At 36.4% G+C, this 26,778-nt stretch overlaps 1 protein-coding gene across 19 annotated transcripts in view; it reads left to right on the top strand.

Moving 5' to 3' along the window:
* The window catches only part of eml1 (EMAP like 1), a 50,991-nt gene that overhangs the window by 17,470 nt on the left and 6,743 nt on the right, over positions 1–26,778 (top strand). For 3 of the 19 annotated variants that reach the window (XM_077239865.1, XM_077239879.1, XM_077239872.1), the window contains exons 2-13: positions 9,917–10,099; positions 10,416–10,469; positions 14,046–14,175; positions 18,166–18,300; positions 18,463–18,491; positions 19,615–19,641; positions 23,051–23,180; positions 23,989–24,138; positions 25,667–25,736; positions 25,905–26,015; positions 26,203–26,298; positions 26,436–26,570. In XM_077239865.1, the coding sequence (XP_077095980.1) occupies positions 9,917–10,099; positions 10,416–10,469; positions 14,046–14,175; positions 18,166–18,300; positions 18,463–18,491; positions 19,615–19,641; positions 23,051–23,180; positions 23,989–24,138; positions 25,667–25,736; positions 25,905–26,015; positions 26,203–26,298; positions 26,436–26,570 (1,250 nt within the window). The remainder of the gene's footprint in view (positions 1–9,916; positions 10,100–10,415; positions 10,470–14,045; positions 14,176–18,165; positions 18,301–18,462; positions 18,492–19,614; positions 19,642–23,050; positions 23,181–23,988; positions 24,139–25,666; positions 25,737–25,904; positions 26,016–26,202; positions 26,299–26,435; positions 26,571–26,778) is intronic. The other 16 variants (XM_077239869.1, XM_077239881.1, XM_077239875.1 and 13 more) reach the window with 7 other exon arrangements.

Genomic DNA, 26,778 nt, shown 5'->3' with positions numbered 1-26,778 from the left:
GTGGATGTAATATATTATAAACTCGACAGGTGATTTTTATAAAGTGTAGTTTGATCACTATCTTTTCAGTTGTTTAAAAGATTAAGGCAATTATCAAAGTTTGAAAATGTTGTTTAATTTTCCAATAAAAGATTATATACAAATTACGTTTAATTAAGCTTTAACCAGATTTTGACTCCCTGAAGTATCCCAAAATTTGCATAAAAACAGGGGGATGAAACGTAGCTATTGGCAGCAAGGCCTGGATGAATTATGTTTGCCATGCTTGATCTTATCTTACAATGTTTAAATAAAAGATAAAATGATATTATAGTATAAAAGACATTTTTTATGATAATTTGTGTCCTTAAAGTATTAATTCAACCTACAATCAAAATATCATTATTTCATTCCAAATTTTCATTTAATTTTTACCGTATTTTTACCGTAAAACTAATTTGTTTTTTTTTAACTATTTTTACTTTATTTCTGATCAAATGTCTTGTTATAATTCTTTCAAAAGCATCGTGACTCGTGAGCTATAAAGAGGATCGTAGAGCATATTGGTGGCACGATGCTTTTAGGGAAAACAGCCCAGGCCAATATTATTTATCAGCTGATATTTGGCCATGTTCACATTAATCTGCTAAACCACATCTCATCTCTGTCCAGCAACTCATTTGTAGGACGCCAACATTTAGCTGGTTTGATCCCAAAACAACACACAAGCTCTGTTTTCAGTAGTCTTATGCACCCGTACATCAGAGCGTGTTAAGCCTGTGCACTTTCTCCCGGGGCACAGGGATAACCACTGATCAGGATCGGCTCAGTATCCCTTTAATCCTCACTTAGCCCAACCACTTCCTGCATCCCAACAGTGAGGCTTGTGGCTCGAGCGTCGCCGTCTCTAGAAAAGAGACCCCCCTCTTTGGTTTCGAGCCAGTGGTATCAGGGGGTGGAAAATACCCTGCCTCGGCGGTTCACACAAAGTTGTCTTCTCTGCTTCCCAGGCTCCCTGAAGGAGATTAACTGGGAACAACACTGGGCACCTCCGCATCACTTGTCACTGACTCGGTCCTGTCTGGAGTCTCTCTGTGGGGATGGAGGCTGGTGTGATTAATGAACACACACGTAAACACACATAGCTTCTGCCGCCTGTCTTACACACGCTGGCAAGGTTCCGGCAGCATGCTAACAGCTTCTGTAGGCTTTTTTAGTAAGCAGTGCATGAAAGAGAGGGAGAAAGATAGAGAAAGACCTACTCTATTCCCATCAAGCCATTTGGCAAGCCATCCACTCTTTGTTCTCTTTTTATAATTCCCAACATACTCTCATGAGTGGTGCTTGCTAAGGGGCCATTCACACTGGACATGTTTTTGAGTGTTTCTGCACTGTTTTTCAAATTGTTTTTCTGTTTAAAATACACAATGTGATGGAAGTAGCAACAGACCTTTTCTTCCGTGTTGTCATGTGCATCCAAGTGAAACAGGTTGAAAAAAAATGTAGGGCGGGACTTGGTTCTGTCTATCGATTGTTGATTGGATGGATGCAGATCTGAATGCGAGCATGGTTGTAAGAAAGGGGCGGAGTTTAAGCAGACTAAATGATTGGAGAAGTCTGGCACACGTCACCCGAGAGAAGAGAAGACGGCCGTTTAAGCGGAAGATTGAATTATGACATTGACCGGTCAAACATATGCTTTAATTATTTACAATCAGACCAATAACATGCATTTAGAAAAGAGATGTGTATCTTAATTTTTATGTTGACTTTAAATATGCACTAAAGTCTTTGACCACTGTGACGATTCTCCGTTTTTTTTAGCATCTTACGTTATGAGTGACTCCTTTTTAAGATGTTGTGTCAAGTTAAAAGGAGTTTGATTTTTAAAAAATCAGTGTGTTTTGCTGTGCTGCATCTTGCAGTTTTTGAATGCAGGGACCAACCAGAATGCCCTACCAACCGCATAGCAACATGCTAAATAACACTTAAGTTGTGTCCCAAAGTAGGCCTAAATAATAAATAAAGAAATAAAAGAGGCTCAGTAGCTTCTGAAGCTTGAACACAAGCATGTAGTCGGCAGTTGTTGTTGATGTTAGGCTACTGATTTAGCGTGTCTGTTTAGTCGACACGTGGGGTGATGACATCATCATTTCCCAAAATAAACGGATTGGCCGTACACACGAAAGCGCAAGGGTGTCGTTTTCAGATTTATCCACTCTGGGACCCGGTTTAAAAAAATAGCGGTTTCAGTCTCCCAAAACGCCGGATCCATCTGGACAAAACGCCGATATGATAATTTTTTTTATGTATACAGCTAAACGCGTCTCCGTGTGGACAGGGCCTCAGTCTGATATCCCCTCCCCCTCCAGCAACAGCTTTGCAACATGCTAAGGTCTCTAGCAACTGCATAGCATCAGACTAAAACAACTCAAAATATCATAACCATATAGCAGCACAATTAAAACCTAACGAGGGATTTGAAAACAGAATGGAGAAGCTGTCGGCTTTAATCGGTTGACTACAGCTTGACCTGAAGCAAGATTTTGCTGATGTCAGATGGATCGAAACTCTGGCTCTCTCATGGGGACAATTTGTCTCTGCTCATCACCTCTTCACTGCTCTCTCCTATTCTTTCCATGCCGGAGGTCACAAGTGAGGTCTCTGGGATGATCTCATGTGTCTATTTTTATCTCAAAGGCCTATTTATTTACTAAAGGCCATCTTTTTTCCTCATTATGTACCTGTAATCTGGGAAATAGCTTGGCAACAAACGCTCTCGCTTCGTTTGTGACTGTGCTGGGTTATATAACAGTCCAGTCATCATCTCTGAATCACTGACACCTCGAGACAACACACTGTTTTACTATTACCAGAGTTCCAGAAGGGTCCTCAATGAACTGACCGTGGATCTGTGACCTAAGGTTGCAAAAACAAAGAGGTTGGGGAAAGCAGGCGGTTGTAATCTCTTAAAGCACGCATAAACCTTTTACTCACTTTTCTCATAGACTCTCCCTGTGTCTCTCAGCATGAACTCTTTATGTAAGAGGCAAATCTCAAAGGCCAATTCGTTGATGAGAATTGTTTGTGAAAAGCTCTGAGAGGATTCACTTTGATACTCACTGAGACCAGATGCATTTTGTTTACACAAAGGCTGTTACAAAACCTATTGAGGTGCCCCATAAGACAAAACATAACTTTGTATGCATATATATATATATATATATAAAGACATAAATAGCCACAATATATAGTATTTGTACATAAATATTTTCAACTCAACAAGTTTAATTTACTTATTTATCACAATTTTTTTTATCTATAATTCTTTTGTACACATTTTTTTTAAATACATTTTGCATTTATCCGAAGGGTATTTTAAGATTGGAAATGTTTTATTTTTTTTGCCCCTTGACATATGTTTTGTAATATATTTTGGTTTAAATGAAATATATTTTCTATTTGAAATACAACGTATTTCAACGTTTACACCGTATATTTTGAAAAAGGAAAAGTATTTTGCCAAATGGGATTATTGCTTACATAAGCAGCTTTAAGTTTGCTGTACATGTTGCTAAGATAACTGCACAATATTCTTAATAAGCATACAAATAAATGCTTTACTTTATTTGACTAAGTACAGTGAGCTAATTTTAATCTATACAATCAATACTTTTCAGTATTGAATGAAATAAGTTTATAATCCACATTAACATGCTTTGTTCGCTATCTTGTACTTATTTCTCAATGAGCTTGTCGCAATGCATTCTGGGATTAGAATTTGGTTAAAATATCATAAATAAGCTCACTAGGCTTTGGAACAGAGCACATAAGTCCTTGTAGCAATGTATGAAGTGGCCTAAAAATTTGGTGACTTGAAAATAGCCTCATTTTGAATGCTAAAAATGTTGTTTTTTTTTTTTTCTGGAGTGTGTTAAGGTGTGGCCAAATTCGCAAGCAAAAAAGGTCCATTGTCTATTGTCAATAGTGTAGTGATGTATGAAGCACCGCTGACACAGAAGTCAGACAAACCAATCAGCTTTCTGTTGGTCAACTTAAACCTGTTGCGCAATCAGTCAGGGGAAATCTTTCACCCTAATGTGAAATTCCAGATTGGATGGATTCCTATTAAAAAGATGGGATTTTGCCCTTGAAAATTTGCAGAGCAATTGTTAATGTGACCGCACCTTGAAATAATGTAACATGCACTGTATTAGAGATTTACCTTTGTTTTATGGTTAGACAAGCCTCCACAATGTGAAGAAACATGATCACATTCACTGTCAGCGTAACGATAATTCTTACAAATCATTGCTCCCTGCTTCTGTTGAGACTCATTTATGGGCAGATAGAGGGTCTGAGGGAGTCAGCTAGTAGGTTCAGACTCAGAGAGAGACCAGAGATATGCATTATTAATCAGCCAAAGCGCTTTGAGGGAGACATTAAAGGGAGTCCGCTTTGCTTTGATAATCCACAAACACTTTCTACCCTGCCTTTTATGTGTAGTTTTAAATGCTATATTATTCACAGACTCAAAAAAGCTTTATTGGCATTATTTTTTGAATGTCAGATTGTGACAGTTATAGTTTTTAAATGTAATTTCTCACTTTGTAATTCTATTTTTTTTTTTAAGTTTTGTTATCTTACATTAATTTAAACATGTTTAGAAATGTATTTAGAAGTTAATTGTTTAATAATTATTTAATACAGCTGTTTCATTCTTTTAGGTTTTATTTCTGGCAAAGAAATGCTGAAATAAACTTTAAAGCTGGCAAACTTTAAAGGTTTAACTTTTTTTGTGTGTGTGTTGCAGCAAAACTGAAACTAAACATAATATATATAATATATATATATATATATATTTATATATATATATATATATATATATATATATATTACAGCACTATATATATTTTAACTTAATTTTAGTTAGTTTTGGAGCAATGTCAATCAATTTTAGTTAAATTTCAGTTTTTCCAATTTCTAAACTGTTTACATTTAGTTTTCTAATAAACCTGATATGTATTTATGATATGTATTCACCAGTAAAGTTTGTCCACTGGTTGTTACTTTATAGCAGATTTATATATCTTGCAGCTTCCTGGACTGTCTCCTAGCAGTGTGGATTCAATTTACATTTCAATTCATTGCAGTGCTTTTAAAAGACTGAAGGAATGTCTGTGCCTAGTCAGGGCAGTAGGTCACAAATTGCACTTCAGTTTCCATCTCATTTTGTGTGCAGTAAGAGCACAATACATTTTCGGCAATGTCTCTCTGTATAAGATCATTTCTGTCTCTCTTTCTTAGGACGATAGAAAATAAAAGATACAGGTATTGCATTTGACTTCAATTGCACCAAACTGTCTGAAGTGAAATAGGATTGAGCCTATCCTAGTGACAGATCTGACTGTAAAATCCAATAGACCATCTCTGACTACACAATATTATGGTGATGTTAACACATTTAAGCCCAAATAAAGTTTCTGAAGACTATGCCAATCTTTTTCCATCTCTAATATTTTCCGAATGAAACAAATCAATCATACTAATTTTGTGAGATCCTCTGATTAATTAAAATGCCCCTACAATGCCATTTTAAAGGTTACTCATTTTGTTTTAGAGGTCTCCTACTATTGATATAGATGCATCCAAGGTCAAAAGCCACTTTAATTTTCTAATAATTTACACTGCTCATCACCTAATTTCTGAAAGAATCTGAAAATGCTTTGTTCAAAGATTTAGTCTCTCTAAATCCCTCTTTTCCCCTGTTTACAGGACGTTGGAAACTAAATGCCTATTCCCATTTCTGAGTATTTTGAATGCATGATTGTTTTTCACCTTTGCTTTTGAATTTGCGGTCATGCATACTCTGTGTAGAGGCCTATAATTTGCGGGCATCAGTGAGCCGCTATAAATGCAGGGTATTGAAATCACTTTCGAATTTGCAATCACGCGTACTCTGTGTATAGGAAGCGGCGGTACTACATTTTACAAGATACGACATTTGTCAGGATCTGTTGCGCACCAAATCCTACGCCATTGTCCTGTTAGTGATCTCTTCTAATTGTCTTCACGTGATAAGAATCTAACTCCTGCTGCACTGTGCTGCGACGCAGAAGAGACGCTTTCAGTTTATAATTATGGCATCCGTTGTCCAACTGAACTAAATGGATTTTATTTCTATAAAAAAGCAAAACGACAGTGGGGGTGGTGTCGCGGTGGCCAAGTAATGTAACACCGGTACCACTGACTACCGCAGCTAATGGTACTTGACACTCAGTGCTTGATAGTGATACGACCGATGGAGTACTTATCCTTTTGAAGTGCATGCAAAGTAGATTTGCAGCACTGACAACAGTCGACAACACAAACCAAACTCCTCCAGGCCTCAGCTACAACTTCAGTACTTGAGGGCGGGTCAAAGTAAACATTGTTCGCGGGCAGCCAATGAAGACCATAGCCTGGCATTATGCAAATGTGTTACATTGACGTAGGTGTGTAATAGGAAGTGAGACTGGAATTACTGACGACTCGTTTTTCTTTTAGGAGACAATAACTTTATTTGTTGTGCGCTTTGATCTTTAAAACTTTGCAGACCTTTTACAGTCACTAACAGCTATATTACACACCGCATGAGAGGTAATATTCGAAAAGGGGCACTTCAAAAGATCTGACAAAAAATAATCCTACTGGAATTTGCTTTTTTTCTCGGCATATGTCAACATTTTCAGTCCATAAACTCTTATTTTCTTACTTTTTAGTTTTTTTGTGGGTTCTTCTATAATCACCAGATAATAGTTCAAGATGAGCTGTTCAGTGTCGGACTCGGGAGTTTGACTAACAGAAGTTTGGAGGAGATCTAGCTAGGATAGTGATGCGCTATGTAACGAACACATTCATTTCCAGTGGACATGAAGCTAGAAATGGGCCGTTGTCCAATCCAATCACAATGAAACAAAACAAGATTGAATTCAGAGGAAGTGGGAGAAAGACCGAGATAGAGAGACAATGGCAAGGGAAGTGCATCCACAATCTTAGCAGTTAATTTGATTTCTGAAACACATTAGGAGATACGGACGCCTGCCAATCCTGCTGTTTTTACGGAAAGAACAGCAACAAGAATTGCAATTTGTGTCCGTTCATGCTGCACTGATATATTCCCGCTAATGCTTTTTAATGTGGTCTAAGCGCACGCTTCCTGATGCTCACCTGCAGTCATGCGTAGCTGAGAAGTTCACTGGAGAGCATTAGTGTTTACAAGCAATATAATTAAATTTGTGTTTAAGTGTGTGTTTACATGCTCTATCACTGACCGTAGAGGTGCGATTTTGTAGAGTGCAGTTTTGTGCAATTTTGTGCATTTGTCAAATGAACGGGAAGCTCTTTTAGGCTTTGAGCAGATGTGACAGTCATTTATTGTGCTGGTTATTAGCATTATGCCACCAGTGGCTTCAGAACAATTGCAAACTGGGTTTGTGCTTGGAGAAAAGACAGAATAACTCCCCATGGAGCTTTTGAAAAGACGAAGCCATGGGAAGGCTTCAATCAGTGATTAATTTCATCCATCAAAGAGACAATTTCTATGCAAACAGCATGATTTGCGGCTCTAATTATTAGTAGTCATTTTTTATTAGGTTCTGTCTTGCGGTTGATGCATGTGTGTGTGTGTGTAGTAGTTAACGGATTCACATTGTATGTTCCTTTGTTCATAATGCACTCATAAAAAGCTACAGTGTAGTACAGTGATTTACAAAGCTCTCAACGGTCCAGCAACAGAAAACTTTTGAATGTTGGGAAATTGAGATAGTTTTCCCAATACACAGGGGTAAGGTGTGCAGATTTGTGCAGGTAAGTATAAATCTAAGGGTTATCTGAATATCCTGACTGGGTGAAATAGTGTTGCATAAAGAGGCTTATCTTCAGGAGGTGATTAATCACCGCTGAACATTAATGACTATGATCATTTTTGCAGGGCGAGCAACTGAATTTTAAGTGAAATGGCTGGAGGCCATTAAATGCACTGAGCTGATGTGTGTGTATGTGTGTTAGTGTATAATTATACAGCTCAGCTGGGGCAAGGAAACATTGAGTGATTTAATGTTTGCAGTGGAAGGTACTTATCTAAATTTCAATTTCAAAACTATCCATTTTTTTTATTTTGCCTGAAGCTTCCCATCTGCCAATTACTGAGGCTAATATGACTCATAGTTAGCATTTTTATAATTCAGGTCACACTCGCTATGAATTCATACTTTAAACGCTATTACTAAATGTTAATTCAAAGCCAAGACTTTTAAGCGTAAATTGTTATTAATCAAATGCTGGTAACACTTTACAACAAGGTTCAATTTGTTAACATTATTTAATGCATAAGGTATTAAGGAAACAAGAAAAAAAATGTAAGCATTTATTAATTTAATAATACACTGTTACCCACATATTTCATAGTACCATTCTGACCTATAACGACATTAAAAATAATGTGCAATGAATAAGATTCCAACCGATGTAAAGATGTAGATTTAAAAAAATAAAGCACCATTTCCTTTTAAATAAATAAAAAAACAACACAGTTCCGTTTTATAACTATTTTTATTGCTTTAATTACCAGCTGCTTCCTCTCTGTGTATAATTAATGAAGATGTTATTCTCAGGGAAGGGTTGAAAGCACTAGTTTTCATTAATGTTTCATACCACTGATTTTATAAAACTGTCTAATCAGCTAGCAAACAGTTATCTGCTATTGTGTTTTTGTGTGTGTGTGTGTGTGTGTGTGTGTGTGTGTGTGTGTGTGTGTGTGTGTGTGTGTGTGTGTGTGTGTGTGTGTGTGTGTGTGTGTGTGTGTGTGTGTGTGTGTGTGTGTGTGTGTGTGTGTGTGTGAGTACAAGTGAACCGCATTGAAATGGAACTTAATTGGTTACCAACATAATGTCGGCTCCGTGAGATAACGGAAAGGAGTACTGCGTCACCAGCCGTGCTTTCATGCTGCACGTGTTGGCGTTTGTCGTTTCAGTCGAATTAATCTGATTCTCTATGGCAGAATGCACGCTTAATATATGGAGGGATAGCCCCGCCCATAACTGAGGTTACGTTAGTAACTGAGTATGTCTTCAGGGTCAACAGCCGCTAGAGAAGGGTGCTACAAAAACATCAGTCAGAATGTTTATATGTGATGAAGATGTTAAGCCTTCACTGACTCTCTCAAAAGCATAGGCTTTTGGCTTAAAATTTGATGGTCACCAATGGTAGAAATAAACTGGAATGGACTTGATTATTAATAATTTGGGATGTGTGATGTCTGCTTTGGTTGACATTTGTAGCTTTTCTTTGACATTCAGGTTTAGCCTTATGCCGTTCGTGAACCTTTTTATGTTGCACAGAACATGTATTGTTCTATTAATATGGTAACACTACAACAAGGTCTCATTTGTTATCATTAGTTAATCTATTAAAGAACGAACCAATGAGTTAAACATTTGTTACAGTATTTTTTAATATTTGTTAATGCTAGTTAATAAAAATACTGTTGTTTATTTGTTTGTTCATGTTAGTTCACAGTGCATTAAATAATATTAACAAATACAACTTTGATTTGAATAATGTATTAGTGCATGTTGAAATTAGCATTAACTAAGATTAATAAATGCTGTAGAAGTACTGTTCATTCTTAGGTCATGTTAACTAAAGTAGTTAACTAATGAAACCTTGTTGTAAAGTGTTACCATTATGTTTTATTAACCATTATTAATTTATTAATATTAATATTCATTATGATCCCGTGGTCCCTCAAAGCAACATACCTTCATTTTTAAAGTCACCATGAAATCAAAATTGACCAATATTATTTAATCATAAATGATATCCGTGCACATCATTTTTTAATTTATTTATAGCATTGCTTTTCCAAATGTTCAAGTTTTTTTTGTATGTGTTATAGATGACAGTGCCTTGGCAGCGAGCAGTATGGAGGTGACGGACCGGATCGCCTCTCTGGAACAGCGGGTTCAGATGCAGGAGGATGAGATTCAGCTGCTCAAGTCGGCACTGGCTGACGTGGTGAGGAGACTGAACATCTCAGAGGAGCAGCAGGCCATGCTCAGCAGGAAAGGACCAACCAAAGGTACCTCATAAGACTGGACCCTTTGCCACCTAATCTGGTGGAAAGTCCTAGAGTTTCCAGACTGTGCTGTTTGTTTAATTCAGCTTTGCATTTTATCTCACCTGATTTGCTAGAAAGTGTTTAGTGTTTGCTATAAGCCTCACTGGAAAACAGTTCTCTATAGAACCACCTGTGTTGCCATTTCTTGTTTTCATCTCCATCCCATCCATGCTCCGGCTGCAGTTTTCTCTCATGTCGCTCTTCGTTTATCTTCTCTACATTCCTATTCTCCTGTTCCCTGCCTTCAACTGTTCTCTCATACTGTGAACGTGTTTAGAAGCAGCAGTGAGGAGAGACTCTCCCTCCTCTGACAGGAGTGTTGGGAAGCCAGGTAGGGAGTGGGGCTCGTGTTTCAGTTACGACACTGGAAGTGTTCTTCACCATGCTTCAAAATGCATGAACACTGAGGACTGTGTTTTATATTAGTTTTATTTCACTGAAGGATGCATTGATATAGCCATTTTGGCTGATATTGATAGTCCATAATCTTTTATTTGAAATCTTAATCACATTCATTTTGGTATTTGTTTGTAATTAAGGCATGTTGATTTACTGAGTGTTTATTGATATGCAAAGCAGATATGGTAATTTTCAATCTGATGTTTATTTACATAATATTATACAATGCAGGTATTTAAGTGACTCTCCTGAGTTTCTCACCTGCATAAATCATGAGTTATGTAACAGGAATCCTGTTAGGTTAAATCTTAATCTACTGGCTTTAATTCAGAGATGCTTCATTTATCAATTTATATCAATTTATTATAGTAAAGCAATTAAAATACTTACTATATACTAAATTAACATACTCATATTTGTGTTATGGGTTATAATATTTGATTAGTCTTTTTTTAAAGACAGCATTCACTAAATTTCAACTAAAGGGATAGTCCACTCAAAATGAAAATATTGCACTGATTTACTCGCCCTCATGTCGTTCCAAACTTGAATGACTTCCTTTCATCTGTGGAACGTAAAAGAAGATATTTTGAAGAATGTTGGTATTTTGGTAAGAATGTTGTTTTTTGTTTCCATTGACTTCCATTTATAGACAAAGAATACAATCAAACAGTCAATAGGAACCAATACTGTTTGGTTTCCAACATTCGTTCCGCAGAAGTCACACAGGTTTGGAATGACATAACAAACACTCCATTCCTGATTACATTTAATACTCGATTGACAATCTACCACATCCATAGTATAATATCTCAACAACAAAAAAAATATCCTAGAATGAGCCCAATTTTGGTCTAACAGACATGGAAAGTGGCTTGTTGCGTTGAGTATATATTTGTTGGTGATTGTTTAACAAAGCTTCCCTACATCCATATAATCCTTTGAACTGGAGGATAAACTGTATGCTTAGAGTCACATGTCTTTACCGCCTCAAAGGTTTGAAACACACTTCTGCTTTGGTGTCAGACACTAATTAGCCAGACTGTGTTTGTGCTACCAAATGCCAACCTGGGGTCCAAGACTTCTCCATTAAACCGTTAAAGAAACGCTTAGTTTAGTTGTCCTTTGCCAAGCTCATGTTCAGTTTATCCGTTTCTCTGCCTGTTTGAAGTGTGTGCAAGATGAGTCATGCTTTGCTTCTGCAAAATCCTTCATGCACCATGCAGGCTGATGTCTTTGAAACAAAAAAATTCTCCTCTATTTCTCACTTGCACTTTTGCCTCATTCTTTTATTTTTTCAACTATCTCTGTGTCGCTGCCTACACATTCATCACACATTCAAGCAGCTCTGCTGTGATGAATATTTAATAATGCAGACTCATAGGATCAAGTAAATAAAGGCTCTCTAAAATCTATGCCGTCAGCAGTTAGACTGCAGGTGTGGATGCACTATTAAGTAAGTAAGACTTTTGTGAACCACCACTGCATTTTAATCGGGTCCATTCATGGCTCAACCTCTTGCAGGACAGTACGAGGAAGCAAGAAAAAACCTACTCTGGATTTCTTGTTCTATTCTGGTTCTTCCTAAATTGTTGGAATTTAACATCTGGAAATGTTTACTGCGAGGTCCATTAATTATTTCATAAATACACTACCATCCATAAGTTTCGAGTCAGTAAGATTTTTCTTTGTAAAGAAATGAATGGTTAATTAACGTTTATTCAGGTTATGCATTAAATTGATCAAAAGTGTCAGTAAACACATTTATAATGTTACAAAAGATGTCTATTTTAAATAAATGGTGTTCTTTTGAACTTTCTATTCATCAAAGAATCCTGAAAAAAAAAAAAAAAAGTTTCTACAAAAATATTAAAGGTCCCATATTGTCAAAACTGAAATTTCCTGAACTGAAGTGTTTCAAAATCAATGTATAACTAGCTATTAACATACATATTTTGGAATTTGACAAAACAAGCCTGAGTTTTTTTCAAAGACAGTTTAAATTAGCGTTAACGTTAAATTTGCGTGCAGCATTGATGTAATGGTAATTATAATAATCTTACAATAACGCTGAAAGTTAGGAGGTGGTTGTTTGTCTCCTGTCGTCGCCGATTCGGGGTCTGAGTCCAGCTCGAACATATGAGGGCCGGATAACATTTCCCTCAGCAATGTCCATCATTACAGGTGTTTTATTTACCTTACTTGTGAGCATCACCAAGCCACAGCAGGCTACTGTATACATGACCCTAATTACCTGTGGTTGGCCTGGCCGTGCGTCACTCAGAAAACAACAGGCTAATCTGAAGAGAGGCTCATGAATATTAATTAGACAGGCCAAAATCGACCTGTTCTAAGCAGAGCTCCTGAGAAAGGAGCTGTCAAAGTATATTGGGATGGCTTTTGGGACTTGTACCGATAATAAATATATTCTTAATTATGTTTTATTAACGTAGTTCGGGAGGAACACGTCAAAATAAGCCACTCTAGTATCATCAGCTGTCTACAATCAGTGATCAACAAATTCTCTAGTATCACCAGCTGTCTACAATCAGTAATCAACAAATTCTCTAGTATCATCAGCTGTCTACAATCAGTGATCAACATATCTACCCAATCAGCACGAAGGCAAACCGTATATTATCACAGTCACACTCTGCATTCGGCCAATTACCAAGATCAGCGCCCTCTACCTGGACAGCACGTCAAATACGTTTACCAATTTAATCTATCCGACTTAATTGTAAGTGTGAACTCGTGGAATGACATTAAAACCTAAAATAAAACATCAGAAAGGTGTACAATATGAGACCTTTAAGCAGCACAGACTTTTTTCAACATTGATAATAAGAAAGAATTTGTTTGTTTTTGTACCAAATCATCATACTCAAAAACATATTTTAAAAAAATCTCACTGACCCCAAACATTCAAATGGTAGTGTATATAAAAAAAACATAATTAATTTTAAAGCTCAATTAAAATGAAAACTCTATAAATACCTATATATATGATAATATACTCAAAATTCACTTTTTTCACTCAAAATTAATTTTAAATACTGTACATTGTATATCTCTTTTGGGACAACAGAGCAAGGATTTTGATGACTCATCCTGCACTACACAGATTTTTGTCCAATCAGATGCTCTCTAGAATGAGAATGTCCCTTCCCTAATACCATATTCAAGTAACTAGAAAGTATCAAATGATTGTTCATGATTATGATGTTGGTCATTCAAAACAAATATGTATATATATATATATTTTTATATATGTAAATATATGTCCCACCCAAACATGTTTCAATAGGAAATACTTCTCACACAGGACACAGAAAAAAAAACGTGTCCTTGTTAAGCATTTTAATTGGGCGTTTTAGAATGTAAAGTTAGCTATTAAAAGCTTGACATAAACTGGAGCTAGTTAACAAAAAGAACAGCCACAACAGACAATGAACATCTGACTGCAGTGCTATGTGTAATTCTGTCCATGCGTCGTTCCTTCTTTCAGCTAGAGCAATGATTGCAGCCCTGCCCCTGAGACCCACGGTCAATAATGGTACTGGCCTGTCGAAGAAGGGCGGCACACTGCCATCACCCTCCAGCTCCAAGAAGGACAACAACTCACCAGCAACCAAAAGGTAAGAGACTAAAGGCCGGAATATATTTTGTCCAGATTTTTGTCCAAAGTTGCAGTGTAGATGAAAGTTAGAGGCAGCTCAAGTGCTGCTGGTTCCCTCTTCATTGTTGTTCAGGTGATTTACAGTATTTCATGCACCTTGTGAGTAGGTGAGGTTAAGCCAGATTTACTTTGACCTGTGCTGATCAGAGTTGACAGATTCCACAGAAAATCGCTTATGATGGGCACAAACTCTTTTTTTTAGCTTCAGACTTTTTTGTTTGATATTTTGAGCCAATTTTAGAACATTGTTTTCAATTGTCACAAGTCTCCTTGAAGCAAGGCGCATGTTTCTGCGTGAGTTTGTTGTGTTCGGAACGACTTGAAAATCTGGTAGTGTGTGACGCTCAGTTGTTTAGTGTATGATGCCTAGCTTTTCTCTGTAACTATTATAGAAAGTCAGCAAGTTTATGATGCCTTGTGTTTTAAAATCAGTTCATATTCTTAGGGATAAAACGCATATCGGCCAGCATATCGGTATCGGCTGATAAATGTCCATTTTATGTTATTGTTATCGGTCCGATAAGAAAATTTGGCCGATAAGTCAATAAATAATTTATTATTTCCTTCAGCTGAGACTCTTCAGGTGTGCACTGTTCACCACAATGGTTTTGAATTGCTTGAAATATGATTGGAATCACTTCAAAAAAAGAAATATAGTTAAGTGCAACATGTGCATGTGCAAGTCTGTCATATACTGTAGGCTACAGAAAATTATAATGAGAACATCATAATTGTGTGCTTGGGAATATATACTTGTAAATTATAATTCAATATATCGGTTATCGGCTTTCACATATAAAGAATTATCGGTTATCTGTAGCGGCCAAAATTTTCATATTGGTGCGTCCATAGATATTTTAAATGTGGCATTTGTCAGATCCCTCTGTATGTCTGTCTGTATGTATCAGATCAATTCAACTAGTCAATTCATCATTGGTCAGACAACAAATATCTGTGTTATCTTTGCCTGGTTAAACCATAAATGACTGTAGGCTTAATCTCCTTTTTAATGTAGAAATAAAGATAAGATTGTTAAAATCATTCACAGTCTTTTCACTCTATAGTGGAGATGATTTTGTCTGCATTGTTTTGCCGTAAGGTGCTGGATCAGCTTTCAATATTATAATAGCCATTCATCAAGTGCATGCAAATACAAAGATATCAGTACATGGTCTTGTCTTATAAAGGTCAGCTCACGTCTTTATCAGAAACGCAAAACCTGTTCTCGAGTGAGTCATCTGTGATGTAGGAAGCAATGCAGTGCAACCAGGTTTCAGATGACAGAACAAGTTCAAATTAGCAGAAAGAGAAACTTTGTGATCCTTTTTTTTTCAAGATTCTATAATGAATAGAAAGTTCAAACGAAAAGCATTTATTTGAAATAGAAATCCTTTGTAACACTATTAATGTCTGTACTGTCACTTTTGATTATTGTAATGCTTCCTTGCTAAATAAAAGTATTAATTTATTTTAAAAAGAAATCTGGCCCCAAACTTTTGAACGGTAATATATTTCACAATGTGAAATTACAAATAACATTGTTTTAATTCAGTGTATTGTTTTTAGAATGACATCAGGAAGCCATGAATAATAATTAGATAATTTGTATTTCTAAAATCCATTAGCCAATTCGGATTTAACGATATTCACTAGGTTAAAAATACTTCTACAATTATGTTTTCTTGTCACTATAACAATCTAAATGACAAAAAACTGAGAAATTCCAATAGGGTCCTCACACCATCGGTGCTCGGGCCCTAATAAGGGTGATATTCATGAAATAAAACTCTTGTGAACTTTCCAGCTGTGCAGCACAAGTGTTTCTTTGTTTAATAAGTACACATCATGCAGACTAATTAATGAATAAACAGACGTTTGTTATTATGAGACACAACCCAGCTGATGACCCCTGCTTGTCTTTGTTTGTGAGTGTCAACTGTCTGTCACATGTTTTTGTCATCCTGTGCGACCTTTCTGTCCCCTCCCCTTCTTCCTATCCGTTGCATGTTCTAGTCTGTCCCTTCTGCCCAGGTTTCTTCTAAGGCCACCCTACAGGTGAGAGTTTTTCTGCCAAAAGGATACGCAATCTTCTCAAAAGTACTGTGGACTTCTGATATTTTTATAATAAAAAGGCTTTAAGGGTCTGTTTTTAAACCATTTTTCAAGAACAGCTTAAAACCCTAGTAAACAGAGTCTATGAAATTGCTTTGGGATCCCACAGGAAGTACCACTGCATTGGGAGATAAGCTTTGCTTTGATACATGTGAACGTGGGCACTATTTGGCTTGGACATGTGTGTGTGTTTTTTTTTTCCTTAGCTTCTCTTCAGGCACTCTTTCAATGCAGCCTGTAAAGCTTCTATTTCCATCATGCCTTGAAGCAAGAGACCTGTGCAGTCTATAGACTAACTCTATACCCACTTGCTTGTATGCCTGAAGTGCCATTATTGACAAAAAGCCTCACAAAGCATGAAGATCCCTCAGCTTATTTAACATGGGATAACACCATCCGCCAATGGCTGGGCCAAATGAACTTTAGCCCTGCAGTCTGGATTAGACTTGAGCCTGGGAACCAGTGGACTGCTGATGGGGTCTTTTCTTTGGTTGACAAGTTTTAAAGGGAACCCAGGCTCAGTTCACTCCTTTCTAATGCACAAAGACCGCAAATCAGGGCATGAACATGTCACAGAAAAGAAGAAAAAAAACTAAACAAATAAAATACATTTCTTAAATGTGTTTGTTCCGCCTCTTTGTGGATGGCCAGTCCTAGGTGCCTGTTATAATCGGCTGGGATGTTGCCAGTATTATCTCTACATTGCCATTTCCTTTTTGTCTGTGTAAATGTTTCTGTTTGAGGTATAGGCTATTGTAGGAAAATTAGGCTTCATGAAAGAGATTTAGAGACAGGTGAAATATTGCAAGCTAACGCAAATACATAAACGTTTTGTTACTCAATTCTGTTGTACAGTATTATATAGGGAATTGGTTTGGGGATTTGTTTTTAATGACCCCTACAAGTTCGATTAAACCATCAAAATATGAGGAAAATATTTGATATTTGTAAATATTTGAAATACGAGGGAAGAACAAAACACTTAACTTGGTTAGGGTATTTATCTGACAGAATTATTTGGCAAAAAAGGGGAAAATTACTACAGCTACAGGTTTTATTTTACTATGCAAAAAATACATAGAAAAACAAAAAGCTCACAGGAGTAAGCATACATTGGCTAAAACACAATCAGTTATTAATATTTTGTTGATTCTCTCTTGTTTTTGCGTGTGTTCTTAATTTCTTTACAGCCTGGCCAAAAATTATGTCCGCACAATTTGGCATGTTTTCATGTTTCATAACCTGTCATGTTTGTGTTCCCAAACACCAGCATCTGATTCCGAACGCAAGATGACATGACAGCATTTATTGCGTTTAGTCTGCACGCTTTAAAATGCAAGTGGCTTCAAGTGGCCACAGTTCCCCGACTGCAGCAACTTCCATTTTTATTACATTCAAAACTTTCGAAACATATAGAGTAATAATCAAATCAGCATATTAGAATGATTTCTGAAAGATAATGTGACACTGAAGACTGTAGTAATGGCTTTTGAAAATTCAGCTCTGTATTCAACCGGTATTTTAATTTATTAAAATATTTCTCAATATTTATTTCCTTTATTTTTCATCAAATAAATGTTGGCCCAAACTTTTCAACGGAAGAGTATATATATATATCAATAATTCTAAGATAAGTGCTAACATTAAAATATTTCAAGCAGTATCTTCAAATCTAACATGTTGTGACGTGTTAAAAAAGCAAATGCCATATTTTCCCATTCACTAGTATGTTTCATTTTAGGAATATTTTAGTATTATCAATGGTGGGTATTTTGTTGTGCCTTTTCTTAGGTAATAGTCAAAATGATGTTAATATCTTGCCTTCTATCATTCATAGCACTGTGAAGAGAACAAGTTCATCAGAGCACGTCGGCCCCAACAACAGGAAAGACAGTGGTGTGGACTCCAAAAGCAATCGAACACGCACTGGTTCCACAGGGAGCAACTCCAGTGGGAAGAAAACCACAGAAAAGTATGGAAATTATTATATATTTGGTCTTTGTGCGCATGTGATTAAAAAAATTATGTTTACCTAATATGGGTATCTCAATAAGATGACTCATACAATCAAACATTGCACACACACAAAGACAAGCACATTTGGGTGACTTGTTTCCTTTCTCACCCCCTGCAGCAAACAGAGGGAGCCTGTTTTCAGTGCAGGTAAGAGTCAGTGCCATGTTCCCATGTGATACAGTATGAACCAGGACTGGATCAGTCACAAACAAAGCAATGTTTATGCTGTCATTTCTCTTTTTGACTGGACTTTCCAAAAAGTACAGACTCTGAGAACTCTTGTCAAGCACTCTAAATGAATGGCTGACCAACCAGAAGTTCTTTTGTTCATCAGCAATGCAGCTCATTTAGTAGGTGGGAAATGCAAGACATTTTTTTGCCTGTGTGCTCTCCAGTCATGGCTCATGAAGCTCACTGTCTATATTGTGCTGTACAGTCTTTTTCAGTTCATTTCACAGTTCAATTACCTGCTATTCTTTTATCAGTAACATCATCTCTTACCAAAAATATTTCCACTGTTTCTCATTTTTGTGTTTGTATACTTATATTTTATGCTTTTATATTTATTAAATTTTATTTTGTCAAATTTATATTTTTTATGCATTTGGTCACAAAATTAGAAATATAATATAAATTATTTTTTCTATAAAATTTTTACTGTAATATAAGCATAGAAACTGCACTGAGAGAGTAATTAACATAACTCTGAGTACAGGGTCTTTTTCAAATAAAAGAAGCTTGAAATGTTCAAGGTCCAATTTATAGTCATTGTGTATATCTATTATACATCAGTTTTGGTCCGAAACTGTGCAGTCTTCACTTTTTTTAAAGAATACAAAGGAATTCAGCAGCAGTTCTTGGGAATGTCAGAGCAAATTTGATTTGGTGTCAGTGTAAAAGCAGAGCGTCCAGTGTGCGCAGCCTTATGAGGCAGAATACAACTAACTGTTCTGCCTGAAGGCGGAATTTGCTGGTTCCTTACTGTATATTTGACCCAGTTGGTGTATTTAGCTGTGCCAAAAACTGTGATTAATTGAAGTCATCAAGACAGCAATTCCAGATGTTAAATATACAGTACACCAAATTAATCAAACACCAGTGGAGATTTGTTAAATAGAGCGCTTGACAAATGAAACGATTTTCCCGGAGGAGCTTGTAGAGTAATTACCCAGACATGGAAACCTGGGATCTTATGAACAGGGATCTGCCTTTCCATGAGCCATCTTCCGCCATCTTACATGTTTGTCTCTGTCTCTGTACGTTCACTAAGGGATGCGACGTGTGACACACTGCAAAGGTAGGCACTGTTTGTCAACTGCCCCTTGTGTGAGCAGCTCTGTGGATACCACATGATTCTCGAAGCCAGAGGGAAGTTATTTAAATCACAATTAAAGAATGCAATTACAACTCTGCTTACACATGCAATGGCAGCTGGTAGAGTTGAGAATCATTATTTATGAAGTGCCAGATACTGTAAAAATATTTTAATAAATACCACATGAACGACCAGTGTACATCTCATGCTGACTCATGACTGTGTGTCAAGGTCAATAAATCACTCAAAATATCAGATAATTTGAGCTTTATATGACAAGGCAAGGTTAGTGCAGGAGGTAAAATGTCATGTGTGCATTTAAAAAAATATGATATTTATGAATAAAAAATTAATGTTATTTGTAAACAAAATACTTTTACCCTGAAAAATATTTAAAAAATGTGTTTAATGTGTACACTCAATTAAGATGTGTACAGTAATTTAAGGTGTAAGGAAAATATTTATTTTAGAGTTATGTTTTTTTTAAACCATATGAATCCAACATGAAAATAAAAAGTATATTTTTAAGAACTTGACGTGTTTTAAACTAGATTTTTAAATGATTTTTGCCACAAACCTGTGATTTTAAGGGGTCTTAACGAGGTTTCTGACAAGTTTATATTTCGGCTGTAAGAATCATATAATGTCCCTTTATACAGTTTAATTTGGTATTCTAGAAAGTATGGTAATCTGGCCGACTTTGACAGCTCTGGCTTCATATTATGACAGAATCGGCTCCCACAGAGCTGTCTTGCGTAAAGGTCTGGGTTGATTAGACAAAAGCGTGTGTGATAGAAGCTCCCACCTTCCTCCAGACATGCCACCCTTCCCAATAAAATTATAAGCACTCTGTAACACCCTTCTGAGTGATGCCAACCTGTGGTTGATTGCAGTGGAGCTAAAACACAAACTGGTAACTCTTGAGTGATGCTGCTCTGACAGCCCCTGGGTGTTTTGCTCACTGCTCAGTGCACTTGTTTTTCCACATGCACCATGGGAACACAACCGTTTCCTGCAGTCACACAGCAGCTCACTGGATGTTTTTTAGTCCAATAGTTTAATGCCACTTTTTGCTCCACACACACATATTTGTTCTTTCAGTCCCGTAAAGGGCATTTATCATCCTGCGTCAACTAGCTCTTCTGATTTTTTTCCCCCTCTGAAACTGAAGTTTGGTGTTTATCATAAATCTAAAATTAAATGTCAGACACATGCATATCTATGTGCAGGGTGTCACTAGGTGGAAATTATTTCCCCCAAACTATAGTCTTCGATGTTGATGTAAAATGTTTTATAGTCACAAAAAAACTCATAAGGCAAGTAAATTAAAGTACCAAATATCACTTGGAAAGTTCGAGTAATGTACCTTCAGTTTTTTCAGTTTGTTTCCAATATTCTTGGTTTTAATAGGTCCTATGCGCCTTCCCTACCCACTGTAATCAGCACTGCAAAAATCATTTTCGCAATCTGCATTTTTGGCTTGCTTTCCAGAAAAAAAAAGTAAATAGATTTAAAAACCAGACCAAAATTTGTAAGAAAAATAAATAAATAAAGCAAATATATATATTTTTTGGAAAGATATATTTTGAATTTTTTTTTTTTTAGTTTTTAAAAGTTTATTTTTCTTATCTCATTTGGCTTTTTTAAGCATAAATATCTCTACATCTTGCTCAATGTTTGCTTAAAACATATATATATATATATATAAAAAAAATTTTTTGCCAGTATAGTAAGATATAAAAACTTCTTATTTCAAGATATATTGTTTGAAAATTATATTAAATTTATCTGCTTAATTGATCTTGCTTTAATGATGTTTATGGAAAACAAGACAAAAATGCTGATTGCGAAAAAGATTGTTTTGCAGTGTGGTTTCTTAGTATTGTGGAATCTAAAGCTGTTGGACCATGTCTGATCATGATTATACTTCATCCCACCTCTCCCCCTTCTCCTGCACCTGCCCTGTCCAATTTGACCACTTCACCTAGTAACCGTGCAGATCTACCTGCACCGACCGTCAAAAAGGACCGGATCCACCGAACCCCCCAAATCCACGTCAACTGTGCCCTCGCAGTCTGCAAACAACCCATCAGAGGCCAAGTTTGTGTCTGACAGAGCGGCCCGGCTCGGGAGCCAAAAGATCCCTCCGTTTTCCCTTCCTCTGAGGAAGTGTACTTCTCAGTCAGTCCACTCGCCCTCAGATATGCCCACTTACAGGAGTCCAATCAAATCTCCCAGCCAGTATTTTCAAATCTGTTACTAAGCAAAACAGCTGTAATATTAGTCTTAGTCAGGTGTTAAGGATCTTTATGATTCTTTTGTTCTGTTTCGTTCTTTTTGTTTTGATTGTCACAATTTGATTTGGTTAGTTTCATGTTGTTTCTATCCATGTATGTTAGGCTGCATGTTCACACTTTTGTCTTTTTGCTTTTAAATAGATTTCTTTTGTTCAAGTGTGCATTTTATTAACTGTACATTTCCTTTTCCATCGTGTTTGCATGCATGCATGCATATCTGTGACTTTATTTTGTGTCTACTAAATACTAATACTAATTTACCAAACCATGAAATTGCTGTATTCACATGCTTCTGCATTTGATTTCACATTGTTTGTCTTTACATTTAAATGGACTGTATCTCAAATACTTTACATAATAAAATCATTAAATCTCATTGATGTATTTAATTATTTTAAGAACATAATGTATATTATTCTAAACAATATGTTCCTTCTAATCGTCCTTTTGGGATAAAATCCTTTTATTTTGTCTTGGATTAACATTTAATCTCCTCTTAAAATACACTACCATTCAAAGTTTGGGGTCAGTAAGATTTTTTTCATGTTTTTGAAAGAAGTCTCTTATGCTCACCAAGGCTGCATTTATTCGACCAAAAATACAGCAAGAACAGTAATAGTGTGGACTATTGTTACAATTTAAAATAGCATATTTTAAGATGTAATTTATTCCTGTGATGGCAAAGCCAAATTTTCAGCATCATTACTCCAATCTTCAGTGTCACATGATCCTTCAGGAATCATTCTAATATTCTGATTGGCTGCTCAAGAAATATTTCTTATCAATGCTGAAAACAGTTGTGTTACTTAATATTTCTGTGTAAACCATTATACTTCTTGTCAGATTTTTTTGATGAATAGAAAGTTCAAAAGAACAGCATTGATTTGATGCTAAAAAGTTTTAAAATGAATCCTTGCTTAATAAAAGTATTAATTGCTTTTTTATAAAAATGGCCCCAAACTTTTGAAAGGTAGTATGTCTTCATTATTCTATCTCAGTCAAAATCTGGTGACATCAACCACAACAGATGTTACAGCGATCCTTCAGTGACCCATGCATTTTCTTGCTCTAAAAATCTGTGTTGCTTTTTCTAGATGAAGGGTATGTCAAAATGTATTTGAAGGGACGACCCATCACCATGTACATGCCCAAAGACCTGGTGGACACATACTGCCTGGAAGCAAAGGCTGACTTGCCTCCTAAAAAACTGAAACTAGACTGGGTGTATCCTTTCATTGCTGCATGTGAAATAGAAATGGAGTTGCATTTAGATTGATTCTTGTATTGAACGCTCATTGCTGTAAGATTGAATTACCCATTGATTTATTATTGCACAGAGAATGAGCTTGTAAAAATGTCATGAGCTAAATGATGAATGTGGTTTCTAGGTCAAAGTCATGTTAAAATTACTGTGCATAATGTAAAGCTTCTTAAACGTGGACATCAAAAGAAAGTATTATTCACTGTGGTGTACTAATTCCATATTCTCATTCCAAGATGCTGTATTTTGTCTTATGTCTTATCATATACCCTGTTTCTCTTTGGCTCAGCGGAGCCTGTTGGAGTAGGATATTTTCTGCATTCTTACCCATAATGCATTTGGTATATTCCCTGAAAAGGACTTTGTTAGACAGAACTGAGGCTTTTCACAGAAAAAGCCCTTCATTGCTGAGGTTTGTTCATTGTTAAGCTCATCTAGAGTAGTTTTTGCTCTGAAAATTGCCATGAAACGGAAGTTACCGTTACTGAGTAAAATGGCTTCTCAAACAAGAAAAAATGTAGGACGGGGCTTGATCTTGTCCATCAGGAATTGATTGCATGGTTGTGGTTTGCTATTGCTGTGATCTCATGTGAGTGACAAGTTGTCATGCAGTAAACACACCATCAAAGAAAAGATGTCACCTCAAGAGGGAGGGGAACTTAACAGAAATTTAATAAATGATGTACACAGATAAATCATTTAAAATAAATACTTAAATATTCCATAAAAAAAATCCATTTTGATTTCATGGTGACTTTAACTATGACCCAGTTACGGTTACCGGGGCCGCGACTGTCGATCCAACCTGTACTTGCTCCCGACGGGGGAAACGGTTTACTTCATCGCCTCTGTTGTCGTGCTGTATAATGTGGATGAGCAACTACAAAGACACTACACTGGACATACTGATGATATCAAGTGGTAAGACTTACATTTCTGTCAGTATGATGTCATTGTCCATGTGGTCATCATAGCATAGGCTACACTGATGTCACACTCTGTAAGATCATTAGACTTATACATTCAGTATCTTTTCATCACCTCAGATATTTTAATAAACTGCCATGTTGAAAGAACATGCTGCTTCCTAAAGTATTAGCCTATTCAAATATTCTGCAGCCTATGTTTTTAAACCTATGCTGAATAAAGGTTTTCTGAGCAATGTTGTTTAATTTTCTGCTTTGATGTGCAATCCTACTGAACATTTATCATTAGTTGTGTCACTGAAGGTTATTATTCATTCTACTGTCATCCCAGAGTCTGTATTTTGCCTCTGTGTTATATCATATTAGTTCTGTTTGGGGCATGAGAGTATGGGATATGGGCCATTTTAAAAGCTCAGAATTATAGTTAATACTTTATACATAACCCCCCGGTTTCACAAACTAGCGTGAAGCCTAGTCCTAGACTACAGTGCATGTTTAGGCTGTTTTAACTGAACGCAACATGCACTGATACAGTAGATACTTAAAATATGTCAGTACCATTGTTTTGTCTCTCAAGATCCACACCGGTAATGTTTTTTTTTTAAGGCACGTTTATAAAAGCTACTTAAATGCCCTAATTAAACTAAGCCCTAAATCTGGCTTAATCTAAGCCCTGTCTGTTAACCCGGGCCACAATTTAAACAAATTAGTTAAGCTATATTTAACATTGAAGTATCAGGTTCATATTGAGGACTTTCCCTATTTAAACATCCTATTTTCCACTTAACTTTCTCTTAATAAAACTATTCAACCTCCATGAGAGGTCAGTAAGATTTAAACAAAAAAAAATAATAATGAAGGCTACACTTAATACATGTTTCTTGAGCAGCAAATCAGCATATTAGAATGATTTCTGAAGGATCATGTGACATTGAATACTGGAGTAATGATAATGAAAATTCAGCTTTGTCATCATTAGATTAAGCAGTTCTTTTGAATTTTAATATTTCACAATATAACTGTTTTACTGTATTTTTGATTAAATAAAAGCAACCTTAGTAAGAGACTTATTTCCGACCAGAAACTTTTGAATGGTAGTGTATATCAATGGTGACTCTGGGACAAAAAACAAAAAAAGTACTTTCCCACTTGACCTCTAGCTGAGAGACAAGACATTAACACAGCTACGACACAACTGATCACACTACTGTTATTTTTTTCTAAACACGAAAAACCTCATACTTTATCATCTGTAGAGGAATGTGCAGAATGTCTAATCTAAGTCAAAGGCCTTGAGCAAGAAAAGCATCAACAGAAACCAAAGACCTGTGATTAAAATGTAGATGATCTGTTTCCTGTGTTTATGATCGGTTCTGTGACTCATAATGCTCAAAGTCATTGTGTTGTGACGACATTGACTAGGAGACATAAATGTGGGATGTCCTCTCACTGCTGTGTCATCGCCTCACGCCTCAACAGTCCCAGCTGTCTACATCTTTAACCTCTTTTCTCTTTCCCTACAGCCTCGCTGTCCATCCCGATAAAATCACCATAGCAACAGGACAAGTGGCTGGCACATCCTCAGATGGAAAAGTAAGCTTGGTTATTCAGCTCCGGTGTCATTCGTAACCATTAATAGCTTGATCTAGCATTATATATATTATATATAACAAAGTGCATGATCACAATCTCAAATCCACATGCTTCAAATAGAAGTTGAATTGGTCTCATATGCTCAGTGAGTCTGTCTGTGTCTGGCAGCAGTTGGCTCCTCACGTGCGAGTGTGGGACTCTGTGAGTTTGAACACGTTGCACATCCTTGGAACCGGTTTCTTTGACCGAGCTCTGGTCTGCCTCTCCTTCTCCAAGTCGGTAAGAGACAGTCACTCTATATTATGTTACCAAATAAACGTTGTCATGTGCCACAGTCATGTTTCTTTATTATGAAATATAAAGTACTTGTTGATATTTGCGGGTGATACTTTCTGTATTTTCTTTTGTTTAAATGTACCTGTGATAAGAGCTTTAGAGTGATAAAAATGTCTTTTAAAACATACAGAACGGTGGAAGCTGGTTGTGTGTTGTGGATGACTCCAATGACCACATTCTCTCTGTGTGGGACTGGCAGAGGGAAGAAAGACTAGCTGAGGTCAAGGTGAGTGCTTCATAATAGATAGCAGTGTCTACTTTTGTGTTAGTGTACCTTGTATGTCAACAAGGGCCGTTCACATGTAAACTGACTGTTTTTTCTTTATGCACATCTTTCCAACTTCTTTTTCTCTGCCCTCACAGTGCTCAAATGAGTCCATCTTTGCTGCTGATTTCCACCCGACAGATGCTAATATAATTGTCACGTGTGGAAAGTCGCATCTTTACTTCTGGTCATTAGAAAAAGGGTCTCTTGTGAAAAAGCAGGGTCTTTTTGAGGTAATCTCCTATAAGACTTTGTGGTCAGATTCAATGAAACTTTTCCATTTTATTCAAATTTCAGTTTTTGATGAATGATAGCATGATGCATGTTTAGATATGATAAAACATGTGCATGTGCATCATGCACACCAGCAGTCAAATGTTTTGACACATCAAAACTATAAATTAACACAAATGGTAAGTACTGTATATGAATTATATTATG

This window comes from Siphateles boraxobius, unplaced genomic scaffold (assembly GCF_051911475.1).
Source record: "Siphateles boraxobius isolate OS27281-9 unplaced genomic scaffold, OSU_SipBor_1 22, whole genome shotgun sequence".
Lineage (NCBI taxonomy): Eukaryota > Metazoa > Chordata > Actinopteri > Cypriniformes > Leuciscidae > Siphateles > Siphateles boraxobius.
The sequence above is the reverse complement of the archived record's forward strand: the minus strand, read 5'-3'. Positions and strand labels throughout refer to the sequence as shown.